The sequence below is a fragment of the Scardinius erythrophthalmus genome, assembly GCF_964197995.2.
Source record: "Scardinius erythrophthalmus genome assembly, chromosome: 16".
Lineage (NCBI taxonomy): Eukaryota > Metazoa > Chordata > Actinopteri > Cypriniformes > Leuciscidae > Scardinius > Scardinius erythrophthalmus.
Window position 1 is genome coordinate 11,244,510 of NC_138236.1, and position 22,763 is coordinate 11,267,272.

Sequence of the window (22,763 nt, forward strand, 5' to 3'; positions counted from 1 at the left end):
GAGACAGGCTTTTCATCCAATAGGGTGTCGCTAATGAGCTGACGATCAGATCTCAGATCAGCCATTGGAGATACACACCTCTAGTTCACTCTTAAGACATAACAAACGAAGCAGCTCTTTTTTGTAAATATCTGTATAAAGTATCGTTTGTATTATTTGACATTTCTTCTAGTATTGTTCGTTTTAACTTAGGCAAAATGTAGAATGTCATTTTGTGTAAAGTGGTTTTGTGTAATAACTCTAGTTAACCAGTCGGTTGACAGCGCGCCGGGGCTCAAACAATCAGGTAAACAACCGTTTATTTGTACATCAGTGCTGTAAACAAACACTATATACGCACACGTATTTGACATATTTCGTTATAAATGGTAGTTTATGTGGATAGAAAATAACAACAATGTAAATATTTGAGTTATTTTTTCTAGCTAGTATTGCTAACAGATATGATGCAGCATTAATATCCGATGACACTATGATGTGAAAGGCTGTATACTGGATCTGAAGATTATACTGAATTTATGACAAAACTTTTCATGTATTTATTTACTCTAACGTTAGTTGCAGATCGTTATTAGTAATCATTTTAAGAGAAAGTCGATTTTTGTAATAAACTGCAGATCTATCTATCTATCTATCTATCTATCTATCTATCTATCTATCTATCTATCTATCTATCTATCATAGGTATAGATTTGTCTTTTGGGCCAGCCATCTCTGATCCAGTGAGATGGGGAACCAACTGGCTGGAATTGCTCCATCGCAGATACTTTCAGTGGACAGTTATTTCTCTGACATCCATGATTATGAATATGACAAAAGTCTGGGCAGTACGCGTTTTTTCAAAGTGGCTCGGGCGAAACATAGAGAAGGATTGGTTGTGGTTAAGGTCTTTGCAATCCAGGACCCCTCTCTGCCCCTGACCAGCTACAAGCAAGAACTGGAGGAGCTGAAAATCAGACTGCACTCCTGTCAGAACTGTCTGCCTTTTCAAAAAGCCACACTTACTGAGAAAGCAGCCATACTATTTCGGCAGTATGTTCGGGATAACTTGTATGACCGTATCAGTACACGGCCGTTTCTCAACAACGTGGAGAAGAAGTGGATTGCTTTCCAGCTCCTCAATGCCGTGGACCAGGCCCATAAATCTGGTGTGCGTCATGGTGACATTAAAACAGAGAATGTTATGGTGACAAGTTGGAACTGGGTGCTTCTCACAGACTTTGCTAGTTTTAAACCCACATACTTGCCTGAAGACAACCCTGCAGATTTCAACTACTTCTTCGACACGTCCAGGAGGAGAACGTGCTACATTGCTCCGGAGAGATTCGTGGATGGCAGTATGTTTGCCACCGAAAGTGATCAGACAACACCGCTTGTGGATCTCTCCAGCAATAGCCAACGGACCAGGGGAGAACTCAAGCAACCCATGGACATCTTCTCAGCTGGTATCCATTATATATTTTTTCTGTTTGCTTAAAGCGGGTGCAGTATAATATATGAAATATTGAAGACCTTTCTTGTTTCATTTTCTTTTGTTAGGTTGTGTGATTGCAGAATTGTTCACAGAGGGCGTCCCGCTCTTCGACCTCTCACAACTGTTGGCTTACCGTAAAGGACATTTCCAGACCGAACAAGTGCTGATGAAAATTGAGGATCACAGTATTAGAGAACTGGTAGCATTTCTATTCATTTGAGATTTGAGATATTTTGTATTATTTCACATTTTCACTTTAGGTTCTACAAACTTATACACTACCATTTTGGAGCTGCTATTTTTAAATGTTTTTTAAATAAGGCATTTATGTTCACCAAGGCTGCATTTATTTAATCAAACATACAGTAATATTGTGAAATATAATTGCAACTTAAAATGACTGTTTTCTATTTTAATATATTCTAAAATGCAATTTATTTTTGTGATGGTTAAGCTGAATTTTCAGCATTATTACTCCAGTCTTCAGTGTCACAAGATCCATCAGAAATCAATCTAATATGCTGATTTGGTGCTTAAGAACATTTCTTATTATTATCACTCCTGAAAGCAGTTGTGCTGCTTAATATTTTTGTGGAAACCATGATCAAATCTTTTTACAGGATTCTTTGATGAATAGGACAGCATTTACAGTGCTATGCATAAGTTTAGACACCCATGCTAAAGTTGACTAAAAAGAGGAATAAAAAATCATCTTTTGGAAACCGAACTTAATGCCTTAATTTAAAAAATTAGGAAAAATCCAACCTTTAAGGACACCAATTTTCTTTGTGAATGAATAATGTATCGTAAATAAATAAATGTTCTTCCTTAAAATACAGTGTGCATAAGTTTGGACACCCCTATGTTAAATTCCCATAGAGGCAGGCAGATTTTTATTTTTAAGTATTTTTTTTTTTTTTTTTTTTTTTTTTTTTTTAAGGATACTATGCATCCTGATAAAGTTCCCTTGGCCTTTGGAATTAAAATAGCCCCACATCATCACATAGCCTTCACCATACCTAGAGATTGGCATGGGGTACTTTCCATAAGATCATCTCTCAATGCAAATGAAACTAGCTATTAGGCTAACTGAAATAAAACCATGCCAATCTCTAGGTATGGTGAAGGCTATGTGATGATGTGGGGCTATTTTAATTACAAAGGCCAAGGGAACAACTTTATCAGGATGCATAGTATCCTAAAAAAAAAATACTTAAAAAAAAAAAACTGCCTGCCTCTATGGGAATTTAACATAGGGGTGTCCAAACTTATGCACCCTGTATTTTAAGGAAGAACATTTATTTATTTACGATACATTATTCATTCACAAAGAAAATTGGTGTCCTTAAAGGTTGGATTTTTCCTAATTTTTTAAATTAAGACATTAAGTTCAGTTTCCAAAAGATGATTTTTTATTTCTCTTTTTAGTCAACTTTAGTATGGGTGTCTAAACTTATGCATAGCACTGTATTTGAAATAGTCTTTACTGTAACTTTTGATCAATTTAATGCATCCTTTCTGAATAAAGTGTTATTTCTATCAAACTAAATATTACTGACTCTACAATAATTAATTAATAAAATGATACTAGTCAGTACTCTTAATTAGATATTACATAGTACTCTAAATAATTTCATCCACTTTATGCAGGTGGCACAAATGGTGCAGCGAGAACCGGAAAAGCGCCTGATGGCTGAAGAATACCTGAAGCAGCAGCGAGGCAAAGCTTTCCCAGAAATCTTCTACACCTTCCTTCAACCCTACATGGCCCAGTTTGCCAAGGAGACCTTCCAGTCTGCTGACGAAAGGGTGTTGGTGATACGCAAGAACCTGGAGAACATCCTCAATAACCTGTGCAGTGGCGGGCAGACTGGGAAGGCTGAAAAGCAGGAGAAGGCATCTCAGGAACTTAGTTCATCCAAGGAGCAAGGGCTGGTTGTGCTGGTGTCAGTGATCACATCCTGTCTGCAGACGCTGCGCTTTTGCGACTCCAAACTGGCAGCTCTGGAACTGATCCTTCATCTGGCGGGCCGGCTAAATGTGGAGATTCTGCTGGACAGGATCACACCATACTTGCTGCATTTCTGCAATGACTCGATGCCGCGCGTCAGGGCCGAGGCCGTTCGCACACTGACTAAAGTGCTGGCGCTGGTCAAGGAGGTTCCTCGCAATGATGTTAATATCTACCCAGAATACATTTTACCTGGGATTGCCCACTTGGCCCAAGATGAAGCAACGATTGTCAGACTTGCTTATGCAGGTATTCTAGTGCTAGAAATCTCTGGAGAAAATTGTCTAAATTGTCTGCCTTTTAAATGTGTAACTGTACATAGTTTTCACGATCCATTAAGTTTCTGGTTTTAAATGAGAAAACCCCCCAAAAACATTAAATTAGAAATACTTAAGGTTACGGAAGTACCTTGACTTAAATATTATATTACATTATATTAATGTTCAAAAGTTTGGGGTCAGTTAGTTAGAGTTATTTTTTAAAGAAATGTATACTTTTATTCTGCAAGGATGCATTCAATTTAACAAAAGTAACAGTAAAGACTTTTATAATGTTACAAAAAATTATATTTCAAATAAATGCTTTTCTTTTTAACTTTCTATTCATCAAAGAATTCTGAAACAAAAATGCACTATAATAATGATTTCTGAAGAATCATGTGACGCTTAAGGCTGGAGTAATGGCTGCTGCAAATTTAGTTTTGCCATCTCCGGAATAAATTACATTTCAAAATATATTAAAATAGAAAAATAGTTATTAATGTTTTACTGTGTTTTTGATCAAATAAATGCAGCCTTGGTGAGCAGAAGAGACTTCTTTAAAAACATTTAAAAGATCTTACAGACTCTAAACTATTGAACAGTTGTGTATGTTATATTATTATTTTATATTTATAGAGAACATAGCACATTTGGCTGAGACAGCACTGCGTTTTCTGGAGCTGGTGCAGGAGAATAATTTGAGCTCTGAACAAGACCTCAATGGAGAGGACACAGAAGAAACTCTTCACCCCAATGAAAACTATGATTCAGGTAAATGTTGGTCCTTCAATTAAAGCTCACTTTTATGGAAGTTTTGAAACAACATTAATAACCAGTTTGCATGGAAAGATGTGTGTGCTATCATTAAAACGCTGTGGATATGATCCATCTATCGTCCAAAGAGCTGCAGGCCTTGCATGAGATGGTTCAGCAGAAGGTGGTGACTTTACTGAGCGACCCTGAGAACATCGTCAAACAGACGTTGATGGAGAACGGCATCACGCGCCTCTGCGTGTTCTTCGGCAGACAGAAAGCCAACGATGTCCTCCTCTCCCACATGATCACCTTCCTCAACGACAAGAATGACTGGCACCTCCGTGGAGCTTTCTTTGACAGCATAGTAGGAAAGTTGCCACCACAGTTGCTTCATATGAAGGCAGTCTCTTGCAACATGGTAACCAAATCTCCTCCTCTCTGCAGGTGTTGCAGCATATGTGGGCTGGCAGAGTTCCTCCATCCTGAAACCTCTTCTGCAGCAAGGCCTGAGTGACGCTGAGGAGTTTGTCATTTATAAAGCTCTCAACGCTCTCACTTGCATGTGTCAGCTGGGGCTACTGCAGAAACCTCACATCTACGAGTTCGTCAGTGATATTGGTCAGAAAAACTCTCTTCATTCATAGTCCATTGTATAATGTGCTTCGTAATTATTGTTTATCATTTATTCTTTAAAATGTTACTATCCCACAGCTCCTTTCTTGTGTCATCCCAATCTGTGGATCCGCTATGGAGCCGTGGGTTTCATCACTGTTGTCGCTCAGCACTTAAACATTGCTGATGTCTATTGCAAACTTATGCCCCATCTCAACCCCTTTATCACTCAGCCGATTATACAGGTGAGGTTACATTAGTGCGGGCTTCGGCTCTAGTGTATCATATTAGTTGTGACTTATTTGCTACACCTCTTGTTTACACTGAACATAAAAGGTGTGTTTTAAATGAATCTGCTGACCATTCTTTTAATATACAGTGATAAAAGTAATTGAGGACTATCATAAAAATAGTTCATAAGACAGACAAACAGACCAAAATTTAAGTTATTATGGCCTGGAATTCTTAAACCATTCACCTTTTGTGTTTCACGGAAGAAATGAAAAGTCATACAGATTTGACAGAAGTAAATGACAGAATTTTAATTTTGGTTAAACAATTTTTCTGCCTTTGGACAGATTGATAAGGAGATTGTGTTGCTCAGTGTGCTGAAAGAGCCTGTAAGTCGCTCCATCTTTGACTACGCACTGCGTTCCAAAGACATCGGAAGCCTCTTCAGACACCTATTACTTCGCCAAAAAAAGCGCAATGGCTCCATCCCAGAATGCCCCATTCCTGAGGATCCTGCAATTGCACAGCTCCTTAAGAAACTTCTCTCACAGGTTAGGAAAATAAATTTAAGTTCTATTCTAGTTTTTAATTATTTATTTATATAAATATATAATGTTGCTACCGTAGTTAGGATTTCTTTGTGATTTGTTTTTTTAATGAATAAATAATTACTTTTTAGTTTTATAACAACATTTCTATGAAATAACCATATTCCTTTCCCTAACACTATCCCTGAGTAATGACTGGTTATTAGAAAGGTCGTTTTAAGGAACAATAAGTCATGTGTCACTTGTATAAATCAAGTTGAGCAGTTATCATGTGATTTCTTTCAGGGAATGACGGAAGCTGAGGAGGACAAGCTCTTGGCTCTGAAAGACTTCATGCTCAAGTCCAACAAAGCCAAAGCCAACATCATAGACCAGAGCCACCTGAGTGATGGAGCCCTCAGTGGAGTCATTGATCTCGGTACACTGGGCATCACTGGCCGACAGGTGGACCTGATCAAGCCAAAGCAAGAATCTGAAGACAAGAGAGGTGGGTGACAAACTTTCTGCGGTCATTTTTACTGCTACTTCAATTGAAGATACATACGCTTCTCATGTCGTTAGTTCACCATTTAAAATTAATGCATTATATTTTTCCGTTTGTTTACAGACTTCATCCCTTCTGCCTCTGGTATATTGTTTAGGTCTCAAACAGCTAATCTCTGTTTGAAGTTATAATCACTCACTTTGACTAACACTTTGACTAGGCTTTGTGTGGCTAGATCAGAGAATTCATGATAAGTGGCAGATATGATGTGGATAGATACACTTTGTTATGCACTCTAGCACATTTGGGCTAATGATGCTTTTTGTTGCAGTCATTTCCCAGTATACACTACCATTTAAAACTTTAGGTTTTTCTAAAGAAATCAATTCTTCTATTTAGCAAGGATGCATTCAATTTATCAAAAGTAAAGTTATTTATAATGTCATAAATACTGTTCTTTTGAACTTTATCAAAGAATCCTGACAAAAACAGATTTTATGACCAATAATGTTAATCAACACAACTATTTTCAACATTGATAAAAGGGAGAAATGTTTACTGAGCACCAAATCAGAATATTAGAATGATTTCTGAAGAATCATTTGGCACCGATGACTGGAGTAATAGCTACTGATCATTAATATTTGCCATTACAGGAATAAATTACATGTTAAAATATATTTTTAAAAATAAAATAGCTAATTAAAATTATAATAATATTACAGTTTTTACTGTATTTTTGATCGAATAAATGCATCTTTGGTGAGCATAAGCGACTTAAAAATATTTATTTTTATTTTTTAAATCTTACTGTCTGACGCTAAACTTTTGAATGGTAGTGCATGTAAATATTTATTCTCATAGATTCCCTATTAGCCGGGGAAATTTATTGCAGAAACTTTTTTAATGCCGATGACCCCCAAATATGATGATCGCTTTGCGAGGGATCCCCTGCCTATAATATAAAAACAGTTATATATTTTTCATGGATAAATACCTAATTATACCAAATTATTTTTTTCAAATTAGGGATGTCTTTAGAAAGTTGAGAATTATTAGCTATATTTATACTATTTTACTGCATTGCAAGCATTATTATTCCTCACACAATTTTTTATCCAGTGCGGAAAAAAAAAAATTCTGAAGCTGGGCTTGTAAAACTGCAGCTATAAGAGAAGTTGTAGGTGGTTTGAAATATTGGTGATTTATTTGCTGAGAATTAATGATCTCAACATATTGTGTAGTCCCCTTAAAATTTGATTGTTTGCTTCTGTTCTATGTTAATATTCACTTTTTTGAACTAATATTAAAGGAGAACTCCGGTCAATTTTAACATTGAGCTAATTTTTTTGTAAATTTGGAGTGCTGTCAGTACAGAGAACAACGACAAAAATCGGTGTTGCCTACACCGTGTTATCCACTTTTTAAAATTTGCACCCTGTTGACTTCAATGGGGCAAGTTTTAAACCTGCTTTTAGCCTCTTAACATCCTTGATGTGTCATTACAAGTGCACAGGTCATGTGAGTGATTCCTTCAGAGTGATCACGGGTGAATCTGACTGCAGTATATGTGAAAGATATTAATAAATATGATGTTATTTCAGCCAGCGCACATACCTGTATTTTCTTCCTGTTTTCGGTCGAAGTCCATAGTAATCGATTGTTGAGTTCACGCGCGTAACTAAACCTATGCTAAAAGCAGGTTTAAAACTTGCCCCATTGAAGTCAACAGGGTGCAAATTTTAAAAATAGGATAACACGGTGTAGGCAACATCGATTTTTGTCGTTGTTCTCTGTACTGACAGCACTCCAAATTTACAAAAAAACGAGCTCAATGTTAAAATTGACCGGAGTTCTCCTTTAAACTACTTTATTTTTAAGTATTGGGTCTTTGCGCTGACTAAATCCAGTGCCTGATTTCTTTTTCATGTGTCAGTATGCATGTTAACGGTAACTGAGCAGCACAGAGTGTTTTAGAAGCCAGAAATGCATCATTTATCAGAACCACATTTAAAACAGTTCCAATTTTTTTCTCTTGTGACAGCTCGCAAGCATACGAAACAGGACTCCAACTTGAACGAAGAGTGGAAGAGCATGTTTGGTTCTCTGGACCCTCCCAGCTCGACGGCGACTCCCTCGACGGTACCTAATGTTCTAGTTCCGAGCGGTGGTGGGGAGCCCAGTGGAACTCTTGCTGGAGAGCGCCTGCGATCTGAGAGTTCCTCACAGACTCTTAACCTCCCTCATGTTCCATCCTCAGCCCAGGTCGACCGCTGAGCCGACAGTGTGCTATCGTCCCTCCCCCTTCTCTTTCTCTGTCCTCTCTCCCTCTCCTTTCTGCCACTTCTATTATCCTTTCTTCATCAACATCTATCTTAGTGTGCATTTGTCCGTGTTGCAACACTGTAGTCTGTAAAGCCTTTCAATCATATCAGTCATCTGATATTTTCCATCATGTTTACTCAGACATGCAGGAATTTCCTGGATTTTCTCTAGATTAAATACACTTAGCATGTTGTTCCTCAATAGTGGTGATAAAGAACTAAAATCTTTATCTTAAACCTATCCTCGTTGCTCTTCAATCACAGGTGCCTGAGGCCGGATCTGTGCAGCCCAGGAAAACCACAGTGCTCCCTAGCATTCAAGTGGTACAGTCCGTAACCGGAGCGTCTACGTACCAGCGGCGCATTACTACATGCAAGGCTGAGCTGCAACAGCTGGTGCAGCAGAAAAGAGAGCAATGCAATGCAGAGCGCATGGCCAAACAGATGATGGAGAGCGCAGAGTGGGAGAGCAGGCCTCCGCTGCCAGGTACAGCAGTCTCGTCTCCACCCCCTAATATATCATGTGGCTGTCTAGCCTTTGCTTGCGAAAAATCTGTACAATTTCTCGTACTGAAATCAGCAGCTGCAGCTGACCTTTTTGTAGACCTCTTCTTATTTTTTGTTTATATGTGACCCTGGACCATGAAACCAGTCACATGGGTCAGTTTGTTGAAATTGAGATTTATACATCACATGTAAACTGAATAAATAAGCTTTCCATTGATGTATGATTTGTTAGGATAGGACAATATTTGGCCGAGATACAACTATTGAAAATCTGGAATCTGAGGGTGCAAAAAAATCAAAACATTGAGAAAATTGCTTTTAAAGTTTTCCATTTATGTTCGCAATTGTGCTGCATTCACTCACAAAAATAAATGTTTTATATATTTACGGTAGGAAATGTACAAAATATTTTCATGGAACATGATCTTTACTTAATATCCTAATGATTTTTGGTATAAAAGAAAAATCGATAATTTTGACCCATACAATGTATTTTTTGGCTATTGCCACAAATTTACCCGTGTGACATGTGACTGGTTTTGTGATCCAGGGTCACATATTTAAAATGCAAAGCTCCTTAAGTTAAGTAATTTCATTTTAGAAAAAAACATTATTTTAAATTGTGAGATATCTTAAAGGGTACATAACATGCACAGTTTCACCTAATCTCATGTTAATCTTGAGTACCTATAGAGTAGTAGTGCATCTTTAATATCTCCAAAAAGTGTTTAGTTTTATTATATTTATAAAAGAAAAATACAGCTTTCCGATTCTCTCCGGGAAAAGCCGAGGTCCTGGAGGCGGAGCTATAACGTTAGAGTCTAGCGGTAGTGCTTGATTTCCAGCAAAAGACAGAAATATGATCCAGTTGTACTTACATGAATGGGGTCTTTTATCACTGGGACCGCTCCACGTTTTAATAGCAAACGATTTGCAAATCCAGCGTCGACCTGGGCCTTGTTAATAAAACATTCGTCACTGAAATGACCAGAACACACAACCGCACTAGCTACACTCCGTTGCTGCCCCGGAAAAACAAACTGCATCCACTGTTCCTGTAACACTGGGTTCTTTGGAAAGCTGAACACGGTAAGCTTTCCCTCACATCCAAAAACGCACTTTTTTGGAGACATTCTTGAACAAATCCTATGCAGCACTGGCTGCCGATGATTTCCTGTTGAAGCACGTTGATGTGCGCGGTCTCGCTCTCCTCTGGTCGACGTGTGCGCAGGCGCACTTTTCCGAGAGAAATGCTCATATAAGGAGTTCCACTCTCATCTACGTCATTAGATCCACGATCGAAAAAAACCAGCCGAAACTTGTACCAACCCGGAAGTAAGATTTTCGGCACAGAAATTCTCCGTTATTCGTCCAAAATATTTTTTTTTAAACTTTGCCCATGTTTAGCATGAGAATCCATCTCTTTAACACTGTAAACAACTCTGAATACATGAAACACCATTGTACCCCCCCCTTTAATGTCCCCACAAGTATTTTGGGTATTGCCATCTCTGTGGGGACATTTTGTTCCCATAATGTGGGGTTTACCAGGCCACACACATACACACACACACACACACATATATATATATATATATATATATATATATATATACAGGTGCGGGTCATATAATTAGAATATCATCAAAAAGTTGATTTATTTCAGTAATTCCGTTAAAAAAGTGAAACTTGTATATTATATAGACTCATTACATGCAAAGTGAGATATCTCAAGCCTTTATTTGTTATAATTTTGATGATTATGGCTTACAGCTTATGAAAACCACAAAATCAAAATCTCAGAAAATTAGAATATTACATGAAATCACACAGTAATTACACAGTGATACCATGGTCATTGAACCAGGTTTTGGTTCTTTTGGCAGTGTGGGCAGGTGCAAATCCTGCTGGAAAATGAAGGAAGCATGAAGTGCTCTGGAAATGTCCTGGTAGACGGCTGCGTTGACTCTGGATTTAATAAAGCACAGTGGACCAAAGTCCTCTTTTCTGATGAGAGCAAATTTTGCATCTCATTTGGAAACCAAGGTCCCAGAGTCTGGAGGAAGAATGGAGAGGCACACAATCCAAGATGCTTGAAGTCCAGTGTGAAGTTTCCACAGTCTGTGTTGGTTTGGGGAGCCATGTCATCGGCTGGTGTTGGTCCACTGTGCTGTCCACTCAACGCAGCCGTCTACCAGGACATTTCCAGAGCACTTCATGCTTCCTTCATTTTCCAGCAGGATTTGCACCTGCCCACACTGCCAAAATAACCAAAACCTGGTTCAATGACCATGGTATCACTGTGTAATTACTGTGTGATTTCATGTAATATTCTAATTTTCTAAGATTTTGATTTTGTGGTTTTCATAAGCTGTAAGCCATAATCATCAAAATTATAACAAATAAAGGCTTGAGATATCTCACTTTGCATGTAATGAGTCTATATAATGTACAAGTTTCACTTTTTTAATGGAATTACTGAAATAAATCAACTTTTTGATGATATTCTAATTATATGACCAGCACCTGTATATATATATGTATATATATATATATATATATATATATATATATATATAATATATATATATATATATATATATATATATATATATATATATATATATATATATATATGTGTATATATATATATGTGTGTATATATATAGATATATGTGTATATATATAGATATATGTGTATATATATAGATATATGTGTATATATATAGATATATGTGTATATATATAGATATATGTGTATATATATAGATATATGTGTATATATATAGATATATGTATATATATATATAGATATATGTATATATATATATAGATATATGTATATATATATATAGATATATGTATATATATATATAAAACTTTTTTTATTATTTATATTATCAACCCCATACTTTTTAACGGTAATGTATGTGATGCCTTCTCCCTAATTGAGGTCATTCATTCAGAATCATTTTGTTTCTAGTAAAATATGTTTATGATGAAGTTTGAACAATATCATAAAGATATTTTGAAAGATTCTGCTTTTCAAAAGGATGGCTTTTCTGTAGCTGAACTTCAACATCACTTTGGTAACTGTAGCTGTTGCATTGCAGGGTGGCATCCAAAAGGTCTTCTAGTGGCCCATCTTCACGAGCACAAATCTGCTGTGAACCGAATCCGAGTGTCTGACGAGCACTCCATCTTTGCTACATGCTCCAATGATGGAACTGTAAAGATCTGGGACAGCCAGAAAATGGAGGGCAAGACGACCACCACAAGGTATTGAATGTCTTAATGTCTGTATTTTGACTCTTTTGTTTCTATGTATTTTTTAGGTTGTTGTTTTACTGTTATGTGACCAGGGAAGATTGAAAATGTGATTGTTTCAGGTCTGTGTTGACGTATTCTCGGATTGGAGGACATGTAAAAACACTGACCTTTTGTCAGGGGTCGCATTACCTTGCTGTCGCATCAGATAATGGTTCCATCCAGCTTCTTGCAGTTGAGGCAAACAAGCCACCCAAATCACCCAAAGTCCAGCCCTGTCAGACCAGGTGTGTATATAGGTCATTTAAATATTTACTCCCATTCCACTTCCTGACTTTGTGTGCTGCCATATAATAGTACATATAAGTAAATCTAGACCATCACACTTAGGTCAGTGTCAGTCATGCAGTCAGATCAGTGAGCCGCTGAGTCTTTTTCAGGTTCCTGGATCCAAAGGATGAGGGCTGTGTGGTGGACGTACATCACTTTAACTCGGGGGCGCAGACGGTTCTGGCCTACGCCACTGTGAACGGCTTTTTGGTGGGATGGGACCTCCGCAGCAACAGCAACGCTTGGACTCTTCGCCATGACCTGCGTCTGGGCCTCATCACTTCCTTTGCTGTGGACATGCACCAGTGTTGGCTGTGTGTGGGTAAGATAGCTGCATAGCGTACAGTAGATGATGTTTAGTGGTGCTTATACAGAAACATCATTAAGTCAAGTAACTTTTATTTATGTAGCACTTTATACAATACATTGTACATTAGAAATGAGTGCTGATCAAAAAATTACAGAAGAAGGCTTTCAGGAAATTCCTAGACTATGAAAGCATTGTATAAACTAGGTTTGCTCGGTCAAGCTTGGATTTATTTTATGTCCTACTTACATAGGCACAAGTAATGGCACAATGGCATGCTGGGATATGCGGTTTCAGCTACCGATTTCCAGCCACTCCCACCCAGCCCGAGCTCGAATCAGACGCCTGCTGATGCATCCACTCTATCAGTCCTCTGTCATTGCAGGTGAAAAGTTTACTTGCATTTACTTGATAATTGAAAATACCATAAAAACAGTAATATTCTAAAATATTAATACAATTTAACATACCAGTTTTCTTTTTTAATATATTTTAAAACTTAATTTATTCCTGTGATGGCAAAGCTGAATTTTCAGCAGCCATTACTTCAGTCTCACATGATCCTTCAGAAATCATCCTAATATGCTAATTTGTTGCTCAAGAAACATTTCTTATTATCAATTTTGTAAACAGTTGTGCTGCTTAACGTTTGTAAAAACTGATTTTTTTATTCAAGATTCTTTGATGAATAGAATTATTTTATTTTTTTACTAAAATAACAAACTAACTAAACTTTTTTTTTTTTACTTAAGAGATATTCTTATCCCAAGACTTTTTAATGGTAGTGTGTGTATGCAGTATGTACTGTATCTATATAGATTATAAATAATAATATAGTATGTTCATAAAGATTTTCCTCATTCTCTACAGCTGTCCAAGGTAACAATGAGGTGTCCATGTGGGATATGGAGACTGGAGACAGGAAGTTTACCCTGTGGGCCAGCTCTGCACCTCCGCTTTCAGAGATGCAGGTTGTTGCATGTTGTCACTTCTCCATCACAAAACAAAAATAATGAGTAAATTCATCCCAAGTTACCAGCTGTCATCATTCTGGACTCTGTTGTCCTCCACAGCCCTCTCCTCACAGTGTACATGGAATATACTGCAGCCCTGCCGATGGCAACCCTCTCCTCCTTACAGCTGGATCGGACATGAGAATCAGGTGTGCCTAATTATTAGTTAAGCTAATCACTGTTGATTTGTTAAAAGATATTGGAAAAAGGGATTCAGAAGACTTTCCTTTGGAACTCCCCCTTCAAGGGTGCAAAATGCTGTATTTTTATGTATCTTTGGGCATCTATGATTGAAAAAAGTAAAGTAAATCAATAAAAAAATTGCAATTTTTTTAATTTAAACTCCAGACATTACTTCCTCCATATAGTCATTAAATATTTCCAAAGCTCAGTTGAATTTGTTTTCGAGGGTATCTTCATACATAAACAGCTGCCTTTTAGATACAGTTAAATGTTTGACATCCAAAGGTTCTGAGGGCATATGGACAAATATTGAAAATATGACAATATTGAAAAAATAAAACAATTTGAAAATATATGAATTTGAGTGTTCTAAATGGCATCTACAGGTTTTGGGATTTGGCCTACCCTGAGAGGTCATACATCGTCGCAGGCTGTGCTAATGACTCTCTTCACTGCCCTTCTGTGTTCTACAATCGCAAGATCATAGAAGGAACCGAAGTAGTACAGGTCTGAAGCTCATTTCCATCAGATTTTTGGTTTCTGCATGCTTATGTTTATCTGATCTTCACTTCTGCCTCCATTCAACCTCACCAGGAGATCCACAGTAAGCAGAAGAGCGGATCCACAGAGGACACGCCTCGCCGTGGCCCAGAATCCCTTCCCGTGGGCCACCATGACATCATTACTGATATTGCGACGTTCCAGACCACCCAGGGCTTTATAGTCACCTCTTCTAGAGATGGCATTGTCAAAGTCTGGAAGTGAGAGACACACTGTGCCAAGATGGGATGACATTATTTGTATGGACGTCCAATCAAGTGCAATGTAAATTTAAATATAATGACAATTAATATAATTCAGTCATTTAGGATCAAATCCACTTTAATATTACCGATATAAAACAGTGTAAGCCTGCAGTTTGTGTGTTAACAGTTTTCTTTGTGTTTTGTTCTTTTGTGCAACTGCTTCATGCTGATATCAAGGTCATACAATATGGCCACACTGTAGAAAACAGGACATGGTATAGCTAAAAAGTATTTGCAGTCTGTTTCACACAATAGTTACACTTATAGTGTTATTTCTGCACAGCTATGTAAACACCTAGTTTTCTTTCAAGGCCTGAATGCAAGACATGGAATGAAACTTCCATTGTAATCACTGTGTAATATTACAAAATAAATGTGACGAGAAATGTGTATTTGCTTGGTGTTTTTGCTGAAAACATTGTAGCACGGCATTTAGCCTTGTTTAAAGTGAACATGAAAAATCTAAATTGATTAAAATCAAGTCCAACCCTACTTTTTTTATTTTGGAAAACCTCAAACATACGACAAGTTACAGATGTAAAATGGGTTGCGAGTAGTTTTTCACAATTTTTAAAGACTTGTGTTTTATTTAGTATCAAAAAATGTATTTCCACATTATTGGTGCTGTCACAGAACTTCTTCACTAACAACCTTTATGTACACTGACATACAGTGACTTAACTGATGATGTATAAGTTTATTAAAGATGAAATGTAAATGTATGTATGTATACATACATGCGATGAAAAAGCTAATTTGCTTTTGTGTTGGATGCCGGTTGGTAATTCTTAGCTTTTTTTGTAGTAAAAATATAATTGTATATTTTTTACAAAAAAATTATTTAGCTTTAAAAAAAAAAAAGCTAAATGCAAGAGTGAACATTAGTTCAAATGTAAAAAGTGTAATTTTGAAAGTCATCCAGGTTAAATGTCCCTTAGACAAAGGGCTTCACACTCCCTCTGTGTGTCAAACTTGTTTTTGTTTCCTCCACATCCTCCAAACCAGAAGTGTATACATTCATTCTGTTGGATGTCATAGTACCAGCTCAAAACATAGTTACTGCAGGGCCCCACATCCTGTTTCATGAGGCACGCATCTGTGAGTGGAAACATCAGGAAAGAGTTGATGCATGATCCTTTTACTGGCTTTACAGAGTAAAAAAAAAGTAATATTGGGCCAAATGTTAAAGAATCGGCAAAAGACAGACAAGCATTTACAGAAGTGACTCATTTCTCACCATCAAATAATGCGATTTCCTCTTTTGCCTGCAGGATTATTTCAGGATCTGGAGATGGAATAAATAATACAAATGTTTCAGCTTTTTTATATTGACAAAGTACCTTGTGTGATCATTCATTTCTTAAATGTTCAATTTGTAATTTCACTAGTGGCACAAAATGGAATTGCAATCTGTTTACACGGCTTGATGTATGTACAATAGCAACTAATGGTGTTCGTTTTGGGTTGGACTACCTTTCTGAAATCTTAAACCACCCCAAACTGGTTTGCTGGTCTTAGTTGGTCTCTCAGACTCATCAGACTGGTCTGTTGACTGATCCAGATCCAACTCCTCCCATTTTACATATACCTAAACCTACCCATCTCCACCCCCTGATCCCTAAACCCACCCCTAAACCTACCAATCTCCACCCCTTATATCTGGATCCAACTCCGCCCCTTGGATCTCGTTTTGGAGGTTTTGGACAACTTTTCAGCTATTCAGGTTGAAAGAGAAGCAAGACTATAATAACTAAAAGGAAATTTTGCCAGGCTGGCAGACCAGCTTAAACTAAAAATGATGAAAGTTTACATAGATTTATGAACCAGTGCACAGTGTTAGGGGTAATGCATTACAAGAAACGCAAGTAATCTAATCAAATGAAATTTTCAAGTAACTAGTAAAGTAAGCATTTCTTTTAAATTTACAACAAAATATATGAGCTACCTTTTTAAGTAAATAATGCAAGTTACCCATTTGTTGACTGACACCTCATGAGACCCATGTTGAGAGAAATCAGGAGTGCAGGCGTTGTGTGCGCAGAGTGAACATGATGGTTATTGTAGTTCTAAACTAAATGTGAGCAGGCATTTACTCATCTCACTTACACAAAAAACAGATTCAGTGTTTCTCAAAATTAACAAAAAACGGTGAGTGCAAACGCTGAATATTATGCGAACCTGTAATAATTAAATATGTTAAATAATACAAATATACTTTATGTATTTAATCTCACTTTATTAACCAATGTCTTTGCAGCTGACCTTCGATGATCCAATTCAACCATCTAATAAGCAAAAATGACTTTAGTTAAACATCACATTTCTGTTTCTTTATTATTTTTTTATTGCTGAAGTAAGTGTTCAACTTTCTTCTACAGTGTTTTCTGGAATCCACAATGGCAGCGCCGCTGAAAGGTTTGTTTGAGCGGCGCCCTCTACTGTACAAGCGTGAATTTGCATTTCACTTTTGGTGTGAAAGGGCCTTTACATAATTACATTTGCCAGAAACACAACTTTAGTTTTTGTTTTTTTGTTATAAAAAAAAAAAAAAAACAAGTAAGCAAGCCCAGCTCAGGTGAGAAACAATTGACGCAAAAGTAACGTAACACATTACTTTCAATAAGAGTAAATGTAATTAGTTACTTTTTTAAGGAGTAACTCTAAATTGTAACGCATTCCTTTTAAAGTTAGCTTTCCCCAACACTGTCAGTGCAGTTACTTACTTTGTTTGGCGCAGGTCTGAAGGCATTCCTTCTCTGAACTAAAACGGTTACGGTTACCGTCACAGCCCCCGTACCAGAAGGGTAAACATGCATCAACTGCTTCTTTATAGTACCACTGCTGCATATATTCACCACAGACGGTTCCACCGTCACTGTTCAGGTGACAGAAACCTGAAAGCAAAACGCTTTTTTACTAATAAGCCATGACAATTATGCTGGAAAATCATTGAAATAAGTAACTCTTAAATGAGACTGCCAAAGTTTGCAGTAAAGATAAATTGTTATCCTTTTTGTTCATAGGTTTAAGCACTAGAGACACAGTGATGTGAGCAGAGAATTGTACAGTAAGATCATACTGTATGTGCGGTCAATTGGAGACTTGACTAATGAGTCTCCATGGCCTAATGTCTGCTGGTCCTTAGTCTCCTCCATTTCCTCTTCAACCACCACCACATGTGGGTATACAGCGGATGGCAAAGGATACCTAGGAAATAGCTTTTGTTTTGACACTGGGCACATAATAGATATTCACAAACAGCTGAGCCATTTTTGCACAAAATATTTTAACACAAAAATCTTTATCTTATTAAATAGGCACCTGCCTTTTTTGTAATTACAATCTTTCTACAGTAATTATAAATAAATAATAAATAAATGCATTTATTTCACATTTATTTTATTACCATGGATCTTATATATATATATGTGTGTGTGTGTGTGTGTGTGTGTGTGTGTATAAAGATCCATGTTAATAAAATAAATGTGAAATAAATACATTTATTCATATATTTTTATGTAAATTTTATAAAATATATATATATATATATATATATATTATATAATTTACATAAATAAATATATAGATAAATGTATTGCAGGTTTAATTATTAAGCCACATCTTATTAAAATCTTATTATTAAATAACCACCTGCCTCCTTTCTATGTAAATTACATAATAATAAATAAATTGTAAATAAATCAAGTATTTATTATTTTATTAACCAGCAGCTTATTAAATTAGCACCAGCCTCTTTTATATGTAAATAAATAAATAAATAAATACAGAGGTTAATGCTCAATGTTACAGCCATGATTTCAAACAAACAGATGTTTCACATTAGATGATGATAGAGCAGGGTTTGTCATTTGATACCTGTCTAGTGGTCTCTCTGCAGCCTCATAGTTGAAACGCTGACCTAGACCTTCTTGAAAATTATCACACTGACTCTGGAGTGATGGATGAGGGTAGGAGTTCACATTCTCTGCATTCACAAAGAAACTATATTAAAGGGTTAGTTCACCCCAAAATTTAAATTCTGTCAGTAATTATTCACCTTCATGTTGTTCCAACCCCGTAAGACTTTCGTTCATCTTCGGGACACAAATTAAGATATTTTTGATGAAATCTGAGAGCTGGCTCACTCCTTTAAATAGGCTTCTCTGTAATTAAAACTTGTCGGCCCAGAAAAGTTAGTAAAGACATTGTTAAAATAGTCCAAGTGTCTACAGTGGCTTAAGTTTATCAAGCGTCCAAAATACTTTTTGTGAGCAAAAAAAACAAAAATAACGACTTTATTTAACCATCTTTTCTCTTCCATGTCATTCCCTTAAGCTGTTGACGTAGAGTAACAGCGCAGCGCTTCTGGGTTGTATGTCAGAACGTAGGCTCACTATTGGCCGACGCTGGTCATGTGTGTGATGCGTGTGATGCTGGCCAATAGAGAGCCTACACTACTTTACTAACTTTACTGGGATGAAAAGTTGAGCCTATGGAGGAGTGAGCCAGCTCTCAGATTTCATCAAAAATATCTTAATTTGTGTTCCGAAAATGAACGAAAGTCTTACGGGGTTGGTGAGTAATTACTGACAGAATTTAAATTTTTGGGTGAACTAACCCTTTAACACCCACACGTGTATGGCAAAGTCATCATTAAAGGGACAGATTAGATTACCCATGTCAAGCTTCAAAAAAAGGACAAAAAGTATCATATGTATATTATATCATTTGTTTCTCACATAAATCTATTTTACGGCATCAGAAGAGGTGGAATATAGTGCTCAGGTCATATCAATAACTTGTATGGTGTTCTTTCTGAGCGACATGAGGGTGAGCAGTGTTCATTGGGTGAACTATTGCAAAGCTTAGGCCCTCAAATATGTATTGAATGATGTGGAACACTTACTGCTCAGAATGTGGAAGAACGTCCTCATGAAGCGCTGTGTGTACTCCTGCTCTCCGTGTTTCAAGTGGCCCAGGTGAATGATGTGCTGTTCTAAGGGATAGCTGGCAAACTCTTCCACCTGAGCACTGCTGATGTGGTCACCCACCGTCAGGGTGAAGAGAACAACACCCTCGCACTTCGCCTGGCTGGAGATAGATTCCAGCTTTGCTCTGTCCTGAGATGCCATCTCTTCCCCTATGATGGCCAGTACCATCTTTTTCTTGCGACCCTTTGGAGCTGTGAGGATGGCCTGCATTATGGCGTTTTCCATCGCAAGGGCGAGTCTGGAAGAGCCTCCGGTTTGCTGTAGATTCTGGTAGATGCTACTCTTCATTAGATCACGATCAGGGAACTGTTGGAAGCCAAATATGACTTTCACAGCAGACTGGGCTTCGCTGTACGTAGAGCTATGCTGGTAGACGGCCACTCTTGCATAATTGTCAGCCTCGTTGGGTCGACTGCTCACAACAATCTGATCTAGCACACCGCCAAGCACCTCCTTCACACCCTCGTACTCGTCGGCCAGGATGCTACGAGAGCCATCCACAATCACCGCCAAGTCCACGTCCAACTCCTGAGGAGCAAATTCCAGGTTGGTGCCCGCACATTCTCTAGCTGGTCTGCAGGGATCTTAGAAGAGAAAAGAGTGTATATATGACCACAAAGAAACTACGGCCAAAGATCTCCATAGGATCTTCTGCAGAATTGAAACGAACATCATTCACAAAGTTCTACACATATTTCATTCCTTGAATGTTCTACCTTTAGAGTCCATTACTCATAACTTTATTCACACCTTAATTTGATGAGAAATGTTGAAATCTTTGCAAATCTGAACACAGTTCATACATTGTACACTCAGGAGATAAATCTGAGACTTAAGTTTCAATTTTCACTCCGTTTAATTTAACCCAACTCATCTCCTCGGGTCATTTTGACCTGAAATGAGTTTACTGTAAACATTTAAAACATCAGGTGTTCGTCTGAGTGGTCTAAGAGCTTGCTGAAAAGTTTCACACTTGAAATTGGAATGCACAAAAAATTACTGCTTTCTATTTTTCTGGTTGTAATAAAAATAGTAATAAATCTTTCCCTCGCGGGTCAATTTGACCCCCATAATGAATGAATGGGAAAGGGGGAAAAATGACGAAATATTTCTTATTCATCAACAAAAATAATAAAAATCCATCACAATCCAGAACACGCGTACGAATCCACAATGCAGAACACACTCTCTCTCACACACACATATGGTTTCACTATCTTTGTGGTGACTCTTTATAGGCGTAATGGTTTTAATACTGTACAAACTGTATATTCTATCCCCTAAGCCTAAACCTACCAATCACAGAAATCTTTGTGCATTTTTACATTTTCATTTAGTATGTTTATTAAACCATTTCTCTTGTGGGAACCGCTTGCTGGTCCCAAAAATGTAGGTGATCTTAGGTTTTACTCTCCTTTTGGGGACATTTGGTCCCCACATTGCAATATAAACTTGTACACACACACACACACACGCACACACACACACACACACACACACACACAAACACCTAGAAATTCCCATTAAAATGAAGTGGGGGTGGTATATAACGGGGAAAACATTTTTTTTTCAACTAAAAATCAGTCACAATGCAGACTGCACACAGATTTGAATTGGTTAGATTTGAACATTACATTGCAAAGCAAATTAGCATATTAGAATATGTCGGTTGTGAGAAGGAGGAAGAGAAATAACTGGTGCTTACCAAAGCAGATAACACAACTCTGGATCTTACTAAGAGTAGTATTCTGGTCTTGCAATCTACCCAGCACAGTGAAGATAAAACTCTGGGTTTCATCTGCCTGCACACAAAAAAACATCCCACAAATGAAAAGGTCTACTTTTGTATTCAAACTTTGTGTGTTAGTCACACAGATGATTTAATAATTAAAGGGAAAGTTCACTCAAAGGTTTTGACTTAAAGAGTATATTTAAGTGAATAACTTAACTTCAGCTGTGGTAAGTAAGAGAAAGGAGTGACTTTAAAATTTCATTTTGTACCACAGAAGAAAGAAGGCAAAAAGGTTTGTAAAGACACAAGGGGGAGATTATGATCACAGAATGTTTATTTTTGCATTAACTATCCCTTTAAATGATTAAAAAGTAAAGTGTGCTTAACTTTACCTGAAAAGCTTTTCTAATATTAGGGACATTCCTCAGTCCGATGACCCCGAGCTTAATGTTCAGGGCTTTGTACTCTAGAATGGCCGTGGTGAGGGAGGTTAAATCCTGAGATTCGCTGGCGGTGAGGAAGATTGCTACTTTCCTCATCAGGACACCCTTTCGCACACGCTTCAGGACGTTCCTCCCCACAAACCGCATGGCAGCGCCTATGTTACGCTGGTTTGAAGTGCGTTCCAGGGCGATGTTATTCACTGCATCAATAAGCTGCTTCTTGCGGTGATAGTCGTTGAAGCGGATCATGTATTTGGTGTAGGAGCTGTAAGAGACCACAGCCACCCGAGCCCCCGTCGGGCAGCTGCTCTCTGCAACATTGATATTGTCCAAGAGTCTCAGGACTACAGAACGCATGCGTTCAAAGCCTTGAGGAGTCACATCTACAGACATGTCCATGCCAATCACAAGATCAGTGGGATAGGCAGGGCATTTTATGTTATCTAGAGAGACACATATGGGAGAGAAAAGTAATTTTTAATAA

At 37.5% G+C, this 22,763-nt stretch overlaps 2 protein-coding genes across 5 annotated transcripts in view; one reads left to right on the forward strand and one right to left on the reverse strand.

Annotated features, from left to right (window-relative positions):
- Nucleotides 1-54: 54 nt before the first annotated feature.
- Nucleotides 55-15,503, forward strand: pik3r4 (phosphoinositide-3-kinase, regulatory subunit 4). 4 transcript variants are annotated; one of them, XM_081388631.1, is made up of 21 exons: nucleotides 55-286; nucleotides 685-1,445; nucleotides 1,540-1,673; nucleotides 3,125-3,734; nucleotides 4,382-4,516; nucleotides 4,648-4,867; nucleotides 4,944-5,119; nucleotides 5,213-5,358; nucleotides 5,692-5,895; nucleotides 6,178-6,379; nucleotides 6,500-6,520; nucleotides 8,421-8,641; nucleotides 8,965-9,187; nucleotides 12,321-12,486; nucleotides 12,597-12,761; nucleotides 12,915-13,126; nucleotides 13,365-13,496; nucleotides 13,982-14,082; nucleotides 14,185-14,273; nucleotides 14,694-14,814; nucleotides 14,902-15,503. In XM_081388631.1, exons 2-21 carry the CDS (start codon nucleotides 728-730, stop codon nucleotides 15,070-15,072), a joined length of 4,167 nt encoding a protein of 1,388 aa, XP_081244757.1. In that variant the 5' UTR covers nucleotides 55-286; nucleotides 685-727; the 3' UTR covers nucleotides 15,073-15,503. The 4 variants fall into 4 exon arrangements, with proteins under 4 accessions (XP_081244757.1, XP_081244759.1, XP_081244758.1 ...); XM_081388633.1 differs by having other exon boundaries at nucleotides 8,421-8,518; XM_081388632.1 differs by lacking the exon at nucleotides 6,500-6,520.
- An 87-nt stretch (nucleotides 15,504-15,590) lies between these two features.
- col6a4a (collagen, type VI, alpha 4a) overlaps nucleotides 15,591-22,763 on the reverse strand; it is a 30,304-nt gene continuing 23,131 nt past the window's right edge. The window contains exons 34-42 of the mRNA XM_081388637.1: nucleotides 22,229-22,722; nucleotides 21,810-21,906; nucleotides 20,020-20,688; nucleotides 18,990-19,098; nucleotides 18,193-18,320; nucleotides 17,837-18,007; nucleotides 17,085-17,102; nucleotides 16,351-16,398; nucleotides 15,591-16,209 (exon numbers count right to left, since the gene is read on the reverse strand). Coding sequence (XP_081244763.1) covers nucleotides 16,037-16,209; nucleotides 16,351-16,398; nucleotides 17,085-17,102; nucleotides 17,837-18,007; nucleotides 18,193-18,320; nucleotides 18,990-19,098; nucleotides 20,020-20,688; nucleotides 21,810-21,906; nucleotides 22,229-22,722 — 1,907 coding nt within the window. The 3' untranslated portion in view covers nucleotides 15,591-16,036. The remainder of the gene's footprint in view (nucleotides 16,210-16,350; nucleotides 16,399-17,084; nucleotides 17,103-17,836; nucleotides 18,008-18,192; nucleotides 18,321-18,989; nucleotides 19,099-20,019; nucleotides 20,689-21,809; nucleotides 21,907-22,228; nucleotides 22,723-22,763) is intronic.

Coding starts and splice junctions, on each gene's coding strand:
- pik3r4 (XM_081388631.1), top strand. CDS start 728: ATGGGGAACCAACTGGCTGGAATTGCTCCATCGCAGATACTTTCAGTG. Junction 1,674..3,124: donor ATCACAGTATTAGAGAACTG/GTAGCATTTCTA, acceptor CACTTTATGCAG/GTGGCACAAATGGTGCAGCG. Junction 4,868..4,943: donor GCTTTCTTTGACAGCATAGT/AGGAAAGTTGCC, acceptor CCTCCTCTCTGC/AGGTGTTGCAGCATATGTGG.